The sequence below is a fragment of the Suillus bovinus genome (genome assembly GCF_016758785.1).
Source record: "Suillus bovinus strain UH-Sbo-P2 chromosome Unknown EDB93scaffold_141, whole genome shotgun sequence".
Taxonomy (NCBI): Eukaryota; Fungi; Basidiomycota; class Agaricomycetes; order Boletales; family Suillaceae; genus Suillus; species Suillus bovinus.
In genome coordinates, this window is record NW_024542197.1 from 48,580 (window position 1) to 64,694 (window position 16,115).

General features: G+C 47.2%; 6 protein-coding genes and 1 non-coding gene across 7 annotated transcripts; 4 read left to right on the forward strand and 3 right to left on the reverse strand.

Moving 5' to 3' along the window:
• The first annotated feature begins 373 nt into the window (after window positions 1-373).
• Window positions 374-2,172, forward strand: EDB93DRAFT_196437 (uncharacterized protein). The gene is made up of 2 exons (XM_041455658.1): window positions 374-779; window positions 833-2,172. Exons 1-2 carry the CDS (start codon window positions 522-524, stop codon window positions 1,817-1,819), a joined length of 1,245 nt encoding a protein of 414 aa, XP_041301179.1. The 5' UTR covers window positions 374-521; the 3' UTR covers window positions 1,820-2,172.
• Window positions 2,173-3,130: 958 nt separating this feature from the next.
• On the reverse strand, window positions 3,131-4,825 carry EDB93DRAFT_1185970 (putative 26S protease regulatory subunit 6B). The gene is made up of 6 exons (XM_041450803.1): window positions 4,645-4,825; window positions 4,471-4,590; window positions 3,803-4,414; window positions 3,642-3,751; window positions 3,487-3,580; window positions 3,131-3,436 (listed from the first exon to the last, which is right to left on the reverse strand). Exons 1-6 carry the CDS (start codon window positions 4,790-4,792, stop codon window positions 3,315-3,317), a joined length of 1,206 nt encoding a protein of 401 aa, XP_041301180.1. The 5' UTR covers window positions 4,793-4,825; the 3' UTR covers window positions 3,131-3,314.
• Window positions 4,826-6,016: 1,191 nt separating this feature from the next.
• Window positions 6,017-6,806, reverse strand: EDB93DRAFT_1256867 (uncharacterized protein; the record flags this gene model as incomplete). Its single annotated transcript, XM_041454015.1, has 5 exons — window positions 6,017-6,182; window positions 6,232-6,359; window positions 6,417-6,456; window positions 6,511-6,620; window positions 6,678-6,806. 5 exons carry the CDS (start codon window positions 6,804-6,806, stop codon window positions 6,017-6,019), a joined length of 573 nt encoding a protein of 190 aa, XP_041301181.1.
• A 789-nt stretch (window positions 6,807-7,595) lies between these two features.
• Window positions 7,596-9,566, forward strand: EDB93DRAFT_1096300 (uncharacterized protein; the record flags this gene model as incomplete). The annotated part of the gene is made up of 12 exons (XM_041446768.1): window positions 7,596-7,885; window positions 7,978-8,080; window positions 8,144-8,221; window positions 8,274-8,384; window positions 8,435-8,478; window positions 8,529-8,706; window positions 8,762-8,795; window positions 8,850-8,992; window positions 9,044-9,124; window positions 9,173-9,235; window positions 9,293-9,390; window positions 9,452-9,566. 12 exons carry the CDS (start codon window positions 7,596-7,598, stop codon window positions 9,564-9,566), a joined length of 1,338 nt encoding a protein of 445 aa, XP_041301182.1.
• A 705-nt stretch (window positions 9,567-10,271) lies between these two features.
• On the reverse strand, window positions 10,272-11,850 carry EDB93DRAFT_1256869 (uncharacterized protein; the record flags this gene model as incomplete). The annotated part of the gene is made up of 2 exons (XM_041454016.1): window positions 10,272-10,748; window positions 10,783-11,850. The coding sequence occupies 2 exons, from the start codon at window positions 11,848-11,850 to the stop codon at window positions 10,272-10,274; spliced, it is 1,545 nt and encodes a 514-aa protein (XP_041301183.1).
• Window positions 11,851-12,318: 468 nt separating this feature from the next.
• Window positions 12,319-12,391, forward strand: EDB93DRAFT_t113. The gene has a single exon. It is a non-coding gene; the product is annotated as a tRNA-Val (tRNA).
• Window positions 12,392-15,656: 3,265 nt separating this feature from the next.
• On the forward strand, window positions 15,657-16,049 carry EDB93DRAFT_1096325 (uncharacterized protein; the record flags this gene model as incomplete). The annotated part of the gene is made up of 1 exon (XM_041446772.1): window positions 15,657-16,049. A coding segment is annotated over one exon (393 nt), but the record flags the coding sequence as incomplete, so codon positions are not given.
• Between the last annotated feature and the right edge of the window lie 66 nt (window positions 16,050-16,115).

Sequence of the window (16,115 nt, forward strand, 5' to 3'; positions counted from 1 at the left end):
CAGTTGGAGGTGACACGTGTGATATGATTGCGAGGAGTTTCGAAGACGATAACCCTCATGAAAACATTGAAAAGGCAACACTACAATATTCAACCGAGACATTATATAAGCCAAAATCACTTGCCCCGCATCCTCTCGCTGCGAAACCAAAGTGCATACGTTGTGTCGAAACCCTCTCTGTGCATTTTAATACTATATGCCTCTTCAAACGTCAAAGCATCGTAAAAATGGTCAACCCATCATCAATGATCAATCTCTTAGACTGCCACGACCACTGACATCGGCGCTGAGAAATGTCCTATCTTTTTGAGAGTTGAAAGCTATAACAGTGACTACAGCCTTTGCATTGTTCAACTGACATGATCAATATCTAGTGTTCTCTAATCGACTGTACTCCAAGTCATAATCAAATTCACAAATGGAGGCTGTTCCGGCTTTTATTCGGTCGCATCACTGATATATTGAACCTTGACACCTCATACTAGTACAACCACCATCGATCAAGCTCAAGGCCTGTAACAATGCTGCCCTTCAAGTTGCCAGACGATCTACATCTTACCACACCTAGGGCACCACTCACAACCGAGACCTTCGTTTCTGTCATCCTTCCACCAGTCGTATGTTACTTCGCCACAGCTTTTCTTGTCCTGCTGCCCCGAACGCAACCAGTTCGCATTGTGTTATGGCCCATCACGGCGATCTTCGCATTTCGCTCTGCGACATCGATAGATATGTGCATGGGGCAACCGAAACTTGCCTATCTGAATATCGACCTGCAAGTGAGTTCCTGTCGTATCCGCATTAACTGCGCAGCGTTAAACTTGTCTTTCAGTTGTCCATGGTTTGTATTGCAGCACGCACCTTTGAATGGACGGTACAGGCAAAACCCTTCACTCGTGTGGTTCGCCGATCGTCAACCGATGTACCAAAGCGAAATTTTGTGCTCGACGCACTTGATTTGGCATGCAGCCTTCGAGGTTATGGCTGGGATTGGTCGCAGGGACTGTACGTCCCGCCTGAGACACATCCTACATCCTCACGATTGGCCTTTGTTACGTCGCTCCTAGCCTCTAGTCTAAAGCACTCGTTTATTTGTGGCGCAATTCACTCTGCTGTGCAATCTTTCTCTCCAGATACATTTGGATCTGTTAACGGTGGTTCCATTTTCGACGACTCACTTCCCCCGCACCTCCGTTATCTACGATCAAGCATCATAGCAACGCTTTGCGCATTCGGCATCTATTCAATACTCCAAGCCGCTCACGAGCTCACCGTAGCTTTGTGCGTACTGCTATTGAGGCAACATCCAGACCAATGCCCCCCCTCATTCGACTCTCCCTGGCGCTCCACCTCTCTCAGAGAATTCTGGAGCCGACGATGGCACCAGTGGTTCCGTCGGATATTCATTTTCTTCGGGGGAAACCCACTTTCTCTGCTCTTTGGGCGCGTCGGAGGCGTCATAGGCACGTTCCTCGTCTCTGGGTTTTTCCACCACCTCGCACTACTCGCCATCGACCCGTCCTCAGAGATGTGGCGCATGCTGCTGTCATTTGGAATGATGGGCACTGGGGTGGTGATCGAGCGTGTTGTTGCGGGGAATAAGACAGGTGGTTGGATGGGATGGATGTGGACGATGTGCTGGCTGATGTTGTGGGGGAATGTGATGGTGGATGGGTGGGCAAGAGCTGGGATGCTTGGGGGTTCGAGCGTTTTGGATAGTGCAACGCCTGTGAGACAACCGATTGAGCGGCTGGTGAGGTTGTTTGACGAGTATCTGCACGCATCTCAGCAGAAAACCTCTGGCAAAACGTTGCAGTAGGTCGACCGAAATACATAGTCGGTCCTGCGCGAATTGTCTAACAATCATCTGTATGCTCCTGCACGCTCTCCGTCGAATGTAAGTTGCATAACGCAACTCGAACATTGACATCATGATGGGCTCGAGGCCAAGGAAGTCAAAGGAAGTCAGCGCAGGGATCTGCTCGAGGAGCTCTTGGTGGAATGATGAATCTTGAAGTACCTCAAGCATAGTTGCATCTGTTACGCTGTCAAGACAGGCGCCGCGTCTCTGGGGCGTCATACCGCTGCATCGCGGTAGTGTGCAGTGGAAGACCATGTGTCAGTTCGGGCCCCACTTAGGCCTATCAGATGTACGCTTCATAAAATACAAGGAGGACTCCATCGCGGCCAGCTGTATGATTAGTAACGGCAATTAGCCAGTTGCAAACTGATAAAGAGTCGGTGTGGTTTTGCAGCTGCGCAGCCTGCGCTTTTATCTCTGTTGCATTTTGCGCGAGCAGTGCAGAAACAGCCGCGAGAAGACCAGGAAAGTTGAAGTCCTTAGTACACACCTCTGCAGCTTAGAGCATGACACCCACAATCCCACACAATCCCTCCCAAGTCCACTGCTTGACCACGCCCAACACAATCAACCTCCAAGTGAAATGTCGAGGCTCGTTCTAAATTCCAATCGAGTTCGAAGGCATGTAAGGGCAGTTGAGTTTTCCTGATAAACAAGGGATTATCACCAACTTAGGGCCATCCCAGCAGTAAGGTAGTAAAGGGGTCTAGCAGACTTTTTTTGGCTTGCCCGACCGTTTCTGATTCTAAATAAAAACCGTTTGCGCCTGTTGTTTTGCCAAAGAAAGAAGGCGACTCCCAGGGTGGTCAGCGAGTTTGTCTGGAAGTTGTGAGGGGCAAAGTTATGATTAATGAGAAATTTTGCAACTCTCTGCTGTTTGCGTCGGCATCTCTCTGGCAACATCATTTGAACACATTTTGTTCTTTTGTAAACTGGAGCTCTGCCGTGACACACATAGCTACATGTTCGCATAATCATTTTGTCTTAGTGTGTAGCAAAAAAACGAGATATGAAAATGTAGTGGTCAAATTTTGCAACTCTGGCCCAACGATAGTACAGTTGCGATTCGCGCTGTCGTCGGTGACCTGGTGGCAGTCAATCGGTGGCGACTTTGATTACATCCAGTTTTGGTACATCATTGTAGACTTTTTGAACGCCCCCCCGGTTGAGTAGCACACTTTCTAATTTATCCATGAGTTCACTGATGAGACTGAGATCGTACCTGTTCTTCTAGCTCACTTCGTCCCGCGCTCGTATTCTCACCAGAGCAAAAACCAACGATCCGTTAGCACATATAGTTGTATCAAGACGACACCGTGGTTGGATGACCAGCTAATGGCACGCAATCATCGATTATCAATCGACTCCAACCGCATGCTGCTTCCGAGTCTCATAATTTCATCAAGCAACATAGATGGGAAAAAGAACCATATAAATATCAAGCGTAATACATTCATGAGAACAATTTGTTGACCGACGTATTACCCTCTTGGTTCTTTTTGAGCACCTTCGCAATAGCGAACTCAAAATCTTCCTGAGTAACATGCTGTCGCCGCTCCCGCAGCGCGTACATACCTGCTTCCTTGATCAATAAACGCGAATACAAGGACCATCAACGGACGCACCTGCTTCTGTACATATACCGCGCACTTCGGCGCCTGAGCACTGGCCCATTTTCTCGGCGAGTGCTTTGAGGTCGATACCGCGTTGGAGTGACATCTAAGAATAACCATGCTCTAAGAATGCCTGCAAGATACAGGACTCAGACGATTTTATTCACCTTGCGAGAGTGAATTTTAAGAATGCTGACGCGAGCTTCAGGACCAGGGGGAGGGAATTCGATCTTTCGGTCAATACGTCCCGGACGAAGAAGCGCAGAATCCAATATGTCTACGGCGGCGCCTTCAGAAAGTCACTGGTGCCTGATGAGGACCCACAAACCTATACGATTCGTAGCCATGATAACCTTGATATTCTTTGTGGCCTCGAAACCATCTAATTGATTGAGAAGCTCCAGCATCGTCCGCTGTACTTCCGAATCGCCACCTCCTGAACCACTGTCTCCTCGCGAACTGCCGATAGAATCGATCTCATCCATAAATATGATACTAGGTGCATGCTCCCTGGCCATGACGAACAGCTCCCGAACCATTCTGCTTCCTTCACCAATGTACTTCTGAACAAGTTCAGAGCCTGAAACACGAATGAATTTGCAGTCGGTGTGGTGTGCGACGGCACGAGCGAGTAGGGTCTTTCCTGTTCCAGGAGGACCATAAAGAAGAACACCCTTTGGCTGTGCAATACCCAGAGATTCGAAGAGCTCGGGATGTTTGACGGGCAACTCGATGACTTCCTTGATTTCTTTGATTTGCTTATCCAGACCTCCCACCATTTCGTACGTGCTATCCGGGACTTTCTCCACCATCATGAGGGAGACAAGTGGATCGACTTTGTTCGGTAATATCTTGTGGATGGTATAAGAGTCAGAACGGAGAGCCACGCGCAATGAAGCGGAAAGTTGGGACAGTTCGATTGATGGATCGAAGTCAACTACTGCATAGTGCGTGAGCGAATACAGAATAAAGCATTATTCAAGACCCAGCACATACTGTATTTGCCTTCAGGTTGCACCTTGACAAGGACTTTCTTCTTCCCCATAACCTTCACGATCTCTCCAACGTAACTGCCAGGTTCGTGTAAAAGCTGAAGTTCCTCTCGTAGTAGACGCACTGTGTTTCTGTCCTATGAATGCATCCGTTGGAATCAATGCAATCCAAACACACCTCGTGCATTCAGTGCATTCCGTTGAGCCTCTAATCGGCGCAGGTTCTGTGTTTTCTGGTTGATCAAAAGTTCAGCGGCCTCAATCTTTGCCTGGTAGTACGATTGGATGCCTCCAGGGGTCTTAGCTTTCTGAACGGCGGTAGGCATTTTGAAGGAGAATGACAAGAATCTCTAGCGAACGTATTACGCGTCTTGCGCGACACAGTCACGTCACAATGATATAGTCACGCTCTGAATTTCTCACGTTGGGTTGTTTTCTTCCGTGCACTCTCCATGTTGCATGGCATCATGCATCATGACCCGGCAATATTAATCAGGAATAATGATGAGAGGAAAGCAGACCCTGTGTTTCCTATGTGATCAATTACCGCTCAAAAGCCATGAATGGTTTGGATTGTTTTTGCTTCGCACCCCTTCTGTCAAGACGTCAACAGTACTCCAACATTCAGTTATTATCCCCTTTAATAATAATATCCTCACTTTTCTGATAGAACGAGAAGATCGGGTCTGGTCGGGTTCATCCCTTCTCCGTTACAGGCTGGCACTGATTACATTGATTCCACTCGGCTGATTGCGTGAGAGATAGGTGATACTGACAAAGTTCCAGATTGAACGTTCTTCGGCTTGGACAGACCTTCAACGGTGAAACCCGATTACCTGCTCCCTTGGTGATCCATACTGTCGAAGGCCCCCATATCTCCGCGATTTTGCGCATCACTATTGACTTCGTGGCAGATGGGTGTGTTGGGCTATTGGCCCATGTCAGTGCGCACTCTTCCGGAGATCGTCTACATGATAACGTGAGAAGCTAACAGCATTGGCAGGCAGAGTGATCCATTGCTTCGCTGTGATCCCAGACTTCAGCAACCACCGACAAGTAGAAATTCAAATGTCGGGGTGCGCAGGACCGCTGGACGAACCTTGGAAGCGCAGAGCCTATACATTTCTAACTTCTTGGTATCTATACCGTGCCCCGAGGAATTCATATGCATTCCCTACCCTGAAATAACACCATTTCATGACTATATCGATCAAGACACGCTGCTGTCACCAGCGGAAACTCCCCTTACTTGCCGATAGCCACCGTACCACAATCATGGGCGTATGTCGTATGTATGATTCATAGTATGATATCATGTACGAACCAGTCTTACGGAAGCCAGAGGCACTGACAATTGTGCAGCCGTGATATACTTCCCCAGAACAGAATGGACTCAGCGGCATAGCCGCGTGGAATTGCGCATCTGCAATTCCAAAGATATATTACAAAATGCTACGCTTCTGAGTGGAAAGCCCCTACCCCTTTGGACCCATTTCGCAATCAGTATTAGTCTGATAGGCACCCACCCTGCCTCATGGCCCTCGGCGCTTTCACAAACCATATTTTCTTTTCAGCGCTGCCCAAGATAGGGCCGCAGTGCGATGGGCAGTTACGAAGTGGTTCATATCTTGCTCAGGAACGCGATTGATATCCAAGCGATTCCAGTAGCGGCATAATGTGTAAATGATGTCTTGAGCATCACGGTCTGAGCCGCGTCTGTGGAGAATGAGTTGATCTACCAGACTGTGGGATATTAGTTACTTACATTGTCCAAGTCTTTAGCTTTGCCCGAACAAACTCTGACAGGGTCAAGAAGGGGATGCCTTGTAATTGCATGATAGTGGAACCATCCAGTCGTCGGGGTCCATACTCGCCTGCGGGCAGGATCTCAATCTGCAAAGCCGCAGTCATTAATTCATTTGTCAAAAATGCGTTCAAGGAGATGCTCACCTCGATGGCTGGGATGACCTGACGATACGTAGCATGCAAGCTAGGCAGACTCGGTTACAAGAAGAAAGACCATACTAGTAGGAGACTCCTCTACCGGTTGCTCCACGGAGAGTGCGTGGTCGTGAAGTGCTCACTCCCTACAATGGCTTGTCTGACTCGACGGAACGGATGGGTGGAACCGCCTTCAACGATACAGAATATTTCCTGGAAGTATGTCAGTACCAGGGTGGGTGGGCAGTAAAGACATAGTAGTCTACGCACATCGCAACGTGGATTATCAGAGAGCACGGCAGTGAGAATGCTTCCATAGAAGGCGTGGGCAATGGAGTGTTGATGTAGAAGTTGAGAAAGCGCGTTTGCAGCTTCCAAAAGTCTGCGGGAATCAGACATGATGGTGTGGGGTATGGAGGGGTGGGGGTGGGGGTGGAATGAGGTACCAGAGGAAGATCATGGCATAAAATAAAGAGAAGAAAAGAGAGGTGAGGCAAAGCAAACCGAATGGGTATGTAATAGATCCGTGACCAAAGAGATATCCTGAAAAAAGAACTTCAACAGATGGCGGCCTGATCTTCATCTGATTTGTGCTGCCTCATCTCTCAAGGAAAGTATTACTGATTGTGGGTCTATCCGATCTGCTCAGAATGGCGAGAGAACATGCCGAGAATAAGTGTGAATGAATACTCGGAGTCCACTGGTTGGGTCTAAAATCACCTGAAGTAGACTGAAAACGTAAAAGCCTAGAGACGTCCAGTGGACGTGATAAATCGGCTAATTTTTAAAAAGAGCTGATAAACTGATTAGAATTCGGAAAATGTTTGCACTTGCCGGATTAATGCGAAGCTGCTGGCGCTAACTCCATTGTGAAATATCCGCGGAACATGTACCGACCTGGGGGGAAGAATGCGGGGTCAAATATTGGGGTCAGATGGGGGGAGGACCAGGGGCCCCGGACCTGACTACTGAGCACAGCTTATTGTCACACCAAGTGTGACGAAATAAGGTTGAGGAATTTCAAATTAGTATTAAAAGTATGTAAATATCTATTTGGTTATCGTACGAATTAGTAATTCTACCGGTTTTGTCCGAACCATGTGGAGACTTTGACACAAATCTGCACTTGTCCTCCATTTGCGTGTGTGAATGTATACAGCTCTCAGGCGCGTGCATACCAGCCATGTAATGGGATTGAGCCGAACATATTCTGCTCCACAGCTCATTCCTCAATGTAGACGATTTAAAAGTCACTCGCTCTCGACCTCTCCTCCACCTCAGCAACAGTCAATTCCTCCCAATGCCTTACTCGTACTATCCGTCAGACATTTTCGTTTAGCATCATGGAAGAATTTCTTTCGGCCGAAAGATCATGAATCGTCTGGAATGTCTGACACTCAGGAGGAAATAGCTAAAGCTGCTATCCTTGAGAAAGTCATGAAAGGCAGGCAACTTACAGATCTCATGTTACGCTGTACGTTCAATTATCTTTTTTCGTTTCTCTTTCTTGCAAGCTTACGGAGGCATAGGTACTATTTTGGATCATGCGGGTACCTTGTCATTTTCTTAGCCAATCCTCTCGTCGCATGACCACACCTGTCACTTTAGGCCATATCAAGAGCATATCTGGCCAATTTAAAAGGTCTGACTTGTGCAACGAGCATCGCTTAAACGTAAGAAAGATTATGTCTTGAGTCCAGGATCTGGGCTGGACCCTTACTGAAACTCTAATGAAGCCTCGTGATTTACGGAAGATTGATTCACGAATACCCAACCTTGTTCCTACAATTCTTATTCGCAAAGGAGCTGTTCTAGTGCGTTTCCGTGTGTAAATATTTGTGAAATAATTGTAACATTGACGTCCAGATTAACATACTTCACATACGGGCGCTAGTTAAGGCCGATACAGTGGTTTTGTTTGACTCTTATGGGTCCAATGATTCCCGTCTTCATTCTGTGTTCCTGTACCATCTCGAGGTCATTTTTTTCCATCAAATATTTTACGTGTATTGACTGACCCCATTCAGCATAACCTTAAGGCCCGGGGTAGCGGCGCACCTTACGAATTCAGGTGAGTTTTCCCGCAACTTGCTTATTTCCGGCTGTATCGAGGTTTTATAGAGCAATAGAGTCGATCCTTCTCTCCGTGCTCAGCGCGCTAGAAGCCGAGATGGTGTTCATTCGTAACCTCGTAGGTGGCCTCTTGGCGGAGCTCGAGGATGATATCAATCATGACAAATTCAAACGCTTACTGCACTACTCAAGACGTCTGGTAGCCTTCAAAAATCGCGCTAAGCTCGTACGACTTTTTTTTTTTTGTCTTCCTTATGGTATTTTTTTAATTCCCATTCTAGGTCCAAGAGGCTCTAGAAGAAGTACTCGAACAAGGTTAGCACTGCAACCATTGTAATAGTGTAAAGGTTTGAACCTGCCTTGTTCAAGACGATGATTTGGATGCGATGTATCTCACCGACAAGAAAAATGGCGTTTCGCGCAACATGCATGAGCACGAGGAACTTGAGGTACTTCTTGAGTTTTTCTCCAAACAAGTAGAAGAAATTGCCAATGAAGCTGAAAACATCGAGGTGGATTTTTGACCCATATCGTTTTGCCGAAGACCTTAACAGCTTCGACAGGCCAATGTTCAATCTACTCAAGAGATTGTAGAGCTCATCTTAGACTCTAACCGGAACGCACTACTCGCATTGGACCTTAAAGTGAGCATTTTCGTCCCATTCCAGCGAGGTAAAGCTGAGATACGTGAGGTGTCTATCGCAACTATGGGAATTGGGACGGGAGCCCTGATCGCAGGTTTATTCGGCATGAACGTCAGTCACTCGTCACAAGATCTCTGATGCCCGTATTGATGCTCTTTTTTAATCCAGTTGAAAAGTCACATGGAGGAAATGCCCTATGCCTTCATGGCGATGTCCACCCTCTCATCAGCTGTCGCACTTTTCGTAGCATGGGCTGGCCTAAGAAGGTATTCCATCCGATCGCTGTTGCGGACCGTAATGTTTGTTTGACCTTCGTTCACATCACAGACTCGCTCAGATACGAAAAGTCGGACTTTCTAATCCCAAACGAGTACAAGATTTGGAAGCGCGTCCACGAATACCACTACCCTTGCGCCGGCGAAGTTCAAACGGATGGTCATGATGATCAACAAAACACATGGAATGTTATCGCTGCCTTACGCCCAACTTTACCATAGACGCATCAACCTTAATCGTTTGTGATGCCCGCGTCTGAAGGATCAGGCTGTATATTAATCGATCTACATCACGTTGACCATATCCGCACCTGCACGTTCGCGCCACATACCTCAGACGATGTCATATGTTTATGTCTTGTGATTAGATTATAGAACCAAAGGGAATTTCAGGGTGCCAAACCTCTCGCCAAGTGAGTCCGATGCCTCGATGCAAACCATCCCGGTGATCCTACAAGTTCTGTTGCCTGATTCCTCGAATCTTATCGGTAATTTCCAGCTAGGTTCATATGAAACCCTGTTGATATCAACAACCTGCACTGCACGCGTCAAGGATAGCGAAATGCCCTCATCCCTTCCTCCCCAATACAGTGATGTCGAAGCAAATGGTAAGATTAGCACCATACATCCCTACAACCTGTGGATCGGGCAATTGAAATTAAAGATAACGAGTTACGACGCAACATTCCTAGTTCTCGAAGGGGCAAAACCAGCTACAACATCCTCCAGTTGTATGTGTCCACGAAATATCATCCCGCAACATGTGATAGATAGGCAATGCGGACCCATCCGTAGTGCATATGCAAATTCTACATACATGGAACATGAAGGACTAGCGCATTGCCAATGCGAGTCATTGGGGGATGCACAGCCTATTCATCCCTTGGTAAAGGCATGTCAGGGATCAGATTATGAATGCGGTTGTGAGACAACCCTGGCATGGCATGCAGCGGAGGTAGTGACTCTGTGCCATGCAAATGTGACGATCCACTGGCGGTAATCTTGTTGTCTGCCGCGTTACGTAAGTCGTCATAAAACTCTGAGTGATCATAGTGTGGTACAGGTTTGCGAGAGGTGTGGTGAACGGACACAACGCCTTTTGAGGGCGAGCCCATGCCCGAGGTTGCAACTCCAGGTGAGGGTGGGTGCTCGTCCCGCCCTCGGCTAGGAGATGTGGGTGTACGCGGAGTGGGGGTAGCTAGGGCTGGCAATGAGAAGCGCTTGGTACGTAGGTACATGGAGCTTTCCATGGACGATCGTATTCTAACTGCTTGCAGCTCGAAGGCTTTGATTTGAATGATGCGTGGAGGTGGCATGAGTGCGATCAGCGTCATCACAGGATGATGGGTCTTGGAAGGGGTATGAACATTGAAGGGAGTTAACAGACATGCGGCGATTATAACGCGACAAGGGATTGTCTATAGCATCTGCAGGGATCATTCCCCTGGGCGAGCGAGGGTGTCCTTCTTTCTCCTCCCCATGACTTCCGTGATGTCCGTCTGAACCCTGCGTCGTTGTGGTCTCTGAGATTTTGCCAATATCTGCGACAATGAATATGTCACCCATTGACTTCGAATGACCACGGGAGCAAGTAGAGTCATCATTGCATCTCGCCAGTGACCTGGCAGCTAAGTCATCAGATCTCAACGAACTCCACCTCTTTCCCACGCTCTGCTTTGGTTTGCTGGCACGAGTTGGAGAGCGACATTGGCGACAAAGGTAATATGCGATGGCCAAGGCAAGAACGAGCATCCCTGCTAGACTACTAATCACGACTCCCACGATCTTGCCAACACTGAGTGACATTGATGAAGTTTCCCCTGCGGTTGCAGTGCTAGTGGGTCCCGACGATAAAGATGAGGAGAACAAGCAAGCTGTATCGGATCCATTACTAATGAAAAAAGCAGTGGAAGAGGCGTTGAGTGAAGCTATAGAGCCCTGTATTGTATACCAGCCCTGTGGTTGATCCACTTTAGGCCACGTCCAGGAGTTTAAGATAGCACTAGTGTTTGTTAAAGCCGTAGAGAACTGTCCAGCAGTATTTTGGCGGTGGGCGAGATTATGCTGTGGATATGAATGAAGATAATCGACGTTCATAATGGAGAGCAAAATGTTGCTTGATGAACCATTATAGGTCCAGTTGATGATGCCTGGGGCGCATGTCGTCATATTGTTGATGGCTTTGATTGAGAACTCGAAAGATGTTGATGAAAGGGTTGGTGCACTGGCCGTTGACGTCATGACATGCGAAGGAGTAAATGAGGACGAGGTAGACGAGGTTGTAAGCGATGAAGCAGGCAAAGAAGTTGAATCGACGCCTATGAGATCAGGATCTGGAGGTATAGTTGGCGAGGTAGTACTAGGGCCCACCTGCCGTTCGGCATGCTGAACAGGTTGAGCTAAAATACCTGCCCACTGGCCTGCACCACAGTAGAGCCAGCAGAGCGCCATCAAAATTGACAGCATTCTTACTCTTATGAGAATATCCGAATATGAGATAGTCGGACCGAAGTACTTACCGGCTGATAGTGTACATACTTATGCACAGTCAGTCAGTAGTGCTGGCACAAGATGATCAACAGGACAGCAAAATCCGGTAAAGGACTGTTGAGAAAGTAGCAGGAGAGGTGGTGTAAAAATTGCTACCGATGAGACTCCGATCCCCAACAACAATTACCTGTAACCTGGTGCGGATAGGGACCCGATACCGGGATTCCAGTACCGTGTGGAACCCAGTTTCCCAAGCGGGTTTGTGCCTCCGTTCTAACATTGTGTGTCTAAGGGATGACGGTAGCCCTGGACCTGCGGCATATGCGCACCGTCATGCCTGTTCAAGATTGAAGTTGAAGGAACTTTGGGGAAGTGAACCCTCAAGTTTTGTGCGCAGCACATGATGCGGGGTTCGGCTGAATGTTCGTCGGTTCAATGGTCTAGTGGTTATGATTTCTGTCTTACACACAGAAGGTCCTGAGTTCGACCCTCAGTTGAACCATCATTTTTGCATATATAGGGTGGCCGTGTACTCATCACTTTTAAATCTCTCCACAGGCAAAAATTTCGCTACAAAAGTACAAATAACTGTATATAGAATTATGTGTTGCGGTGGTCAGATTAATGTACAGACCCCCTGTAGGTGCTAAGGCGTCACACCTGGTATACATTTCGCCTTCCATTTCCTCCCGCAAAACACTCCGATCATCAGTTTCACACTGTCTCCTACTGTCTCAGCCTCAACTGTATTCGCCGTTCAGTTGGGATGCCGAAGTTTGACAGCCGACCGAGAGTTTGGCATATGTCGTCGATGTACACAGTATTCGTAGTGAATGACGAATATATATATAGTTACCCTGAGCGAGTGCAATTCAAGGAATCAAATGAGGTTAAGCGTGATCTCGACGGGGATAATTTAAACAGGGTAAAAGGGAAGACATAAACTCGCTGTTCACATGGGCACGGCGGAACCAAACAGAACTTAGCGGATCCGTAATGCGATGGTATAAGGAAACCTAACGTATTCGACGAGATGGGCATGGTTATCAGTATCAGCTGGCAGACCTGAAGTTGTTCATGGGACCACGGAAGAAGCATGGTGAAACACGCGAATCTTCTGACGCTTACATCACTCAGGAGAAAGGCGATCATGGGCACGGACCTAGTTACAATGGGACGGAACTAGACAAGACCTAGCTATTGCCAAATTTTTGACTCAGACGGAGAGTGACGGCGTCTTGGGGATTTAAACTTGCTGTCAATGCGAGAACATTGGAAACAAGCAAGTCAGTGGGGATTAACGAGGATGACCTGGCGTAACACGTGCCCGAGACTAGGGCGAAAGCGTAAAATCGAGCACCGCAAATTGCAAATCAATGAACTGTATATAAATCTATTTGGGTTAGAATATTTGACCAAGTAAGGTCGATCCTGAAGAATTGTGAAGATTGATTATCAATCCTTGCTAACACACTACCCAACCAGGAGTTTCCAGAGAAGGAACGGAAGTTAGGTCTTCAGTGTTCCTGTACTAGGATCATTTAAGATGGTTTAGAGTTTGCAAAGTACCGCTACATAAAAAATACACTCACAAAGCGTTGTTCTAGTTATAGGTAATGTATTACTTGAATCATGCACTGCGCAAACAGATGCTAGCCACGTTTCGCCAGGAGCTTTGCGCCCAATGTAAGGTTAGAATAAATTTGCAATTCCAGCGAATGATGCAGAAATGATGATACTTACTGCAAGATCATCCAGAAGGTAAAAGCTACCAGAATTTGGTCAAATGAGACTAAGAGTGGCGATTGGATTGTATTGATGAACACGGTGGTTTGGAATTAGGTCGATGTCATGAACTTCTCGATCGCAAACCTCTTCAAGCTCGGGCCGGCCTCAATGGTCACCTTGTCACAATTGATACCGTGAAGCATGAGAGTCGCCGTTCACATTAAAGTCCTGTACGATCATATCCTATGACATCGCCGCCAGAGATGGAGAGAAGATACATCGGCGCAAGAGGGAGAAAGTTGAAATGTGTCTTGTGAGCTGCGGTGTCTGGACCTACTGATTAGTTTGGTCACTGAAAAGTCTGGGTATGTAATGAAGACTACTTTCCTTCCGCATGCTAGACAGCACGAGACCAAAATTTGCACATCCACGAGGAAGTACGCATCTTGTGATAGGTTAGATTCGGCAAAAATAGGCTGGGCGATGTACACATTTGCGGCAAGCTGCAACGGTTTAGTATGAGCGCTGACAGTAAGAACTGTGTAGTCTAAATCTCCCAACCTTGCAGTTGAGACGACCATCTTTCTTCAAGTTAGTCTGCCGACAGGAAAGCGTGAGTGCATACTCATCCAGTCCTTAGGTTGTGTTACACTTACCACAATTCTATGTAACATGACAAATAATAACGTTGAAGTGACAACCTTTGCTACCGCATTCCGGAGAACACGGTATATGAAATGGGGGCTTTCACAAGAGTTGCCAAGAGCATTTGCAGGTCACCTGTAGGGTGTACAGGTTCCAACACTGATCGGTCGTCCCAGAATGCCCCTGGAATGTTTATGGAGCGAATGGATGACTATCTGTAGGCTCATAGTGCGGAATGGAATCATATAGAATAAAAAGATCAAGTAGAACCGCGATGCCGGGTTGAATTTGCAGTACACCTTCCAGACTATTATGATGATGGATGATTTTCCAAAAGCGAATGTGACTTCCTATTACCACCGCAAGCATGACGATAGAGGGCGCTTCATCCTGACAATTTTAATTTGCAATAAGTCAGATAGCAGCGTCATTTCATCTGAGCACTGACCGAATGAACCGCCGTCCTTCATTTGTTGGGCTATGTCATAATTAGATGCGCACAGTCATGACGACTACTTTCGCTGACATCGTTGAAGGCTCAGGCTCCTCAGGATGACATCATCCCTTTGTTCAACCATCCTCATGACCTCGCCCAGCACATTCGGACAGTGTTCCTCGAGTATCCTCGTCTTCATACTTTTTCCGAGTATGTGACCAGCTTTGGTACCAACTGTTGGAAGCCAGTGAAGCTGCTACTGAGCAGATGTCGGAGAAAGTTGTGGTTTCCAGGAATGCTTGTGGGAGGAAATCATGGTGACTTTTCAGCCCACGAAAAAAATGGGTTTGTCGTAACCATCTCAGATTGCGGATAATTATATGGGCAACTCCTCGCGATACCGCTCTGGTTGAAAGCTCGTGATCCACTGCAAACAATAGGTCACGAAACAGTCAGAGCTCGACATGATCTGTGACACATGAAGAATGAAGCTCCTGCGCCTACCCCACTTGTGTCATGTTTGGGGCCGCTGGATAACAAGGTTCCACGCAGGCGGACGAACGTGATGATGTTGGAGCCTGCGGATTAACTGGTTTGGGGCGCAGGTTCGTTGAAGACTCAGACAAGTCTCCATAGCCGGCGATCATGACTTGTGTTTTTCAGAAAGATTTTTGCTGAAACAGTTCAAATAAAGGCTAGTACCAGGCTCCTACCCACCACTGCTTCAAGGGTGAAGACATTGAGTGATCACGTGGTAGCAAATTTTCAAACCCAGCATAACTTTAATCCTTCACCCTCTCAGCAGCGGCTGGCAGATAACATTTGTAAACACTGCCAGCCACAGCGGCACGTCACTGCCGACGACGTGCGGACACTTAAATGCCTAAGAGATGTAGCATTTGTACCTAGGTCTAATAATAATATAATTTATTATTATTCTTGTGCTACTCAAACAATGATGACGACGGATCAAGTTGACGCCCTCTTGGAAGCATTCAATCTTGTTGGCATCTCAGCGTCAGAGTTCCTCGTTGAATTGCTAACTAATCCCCATTACACCACCCACGAGAATACAATCAATTTAAGATCATGCAGCCCGTGTATTATCAAGCTTCTCACAGGACACCCAGGAGCTTCTACAGGAGGTGCGCTGAAGTGGGCCAGTGATATCATGAAACATAGGTGTGCACTGGAGATTCAAGAACTATCAGCGAAGAAATCCGGCTACCATTTTTCAGTCTTGCATGCATCTGTAGAACAACTTGAAGAATTTGACATGGAAGAGTTAGGTGGAGGGATGCTACAATGCGCACCATTCTTGTGGGATATGCTTGATGTCCTTCTTTCGGCAAGGAGAAGTAGCAATTGGAGAGACTCACACAAAAGTTTGGATGACCAAGGCAATGATGATGATGAC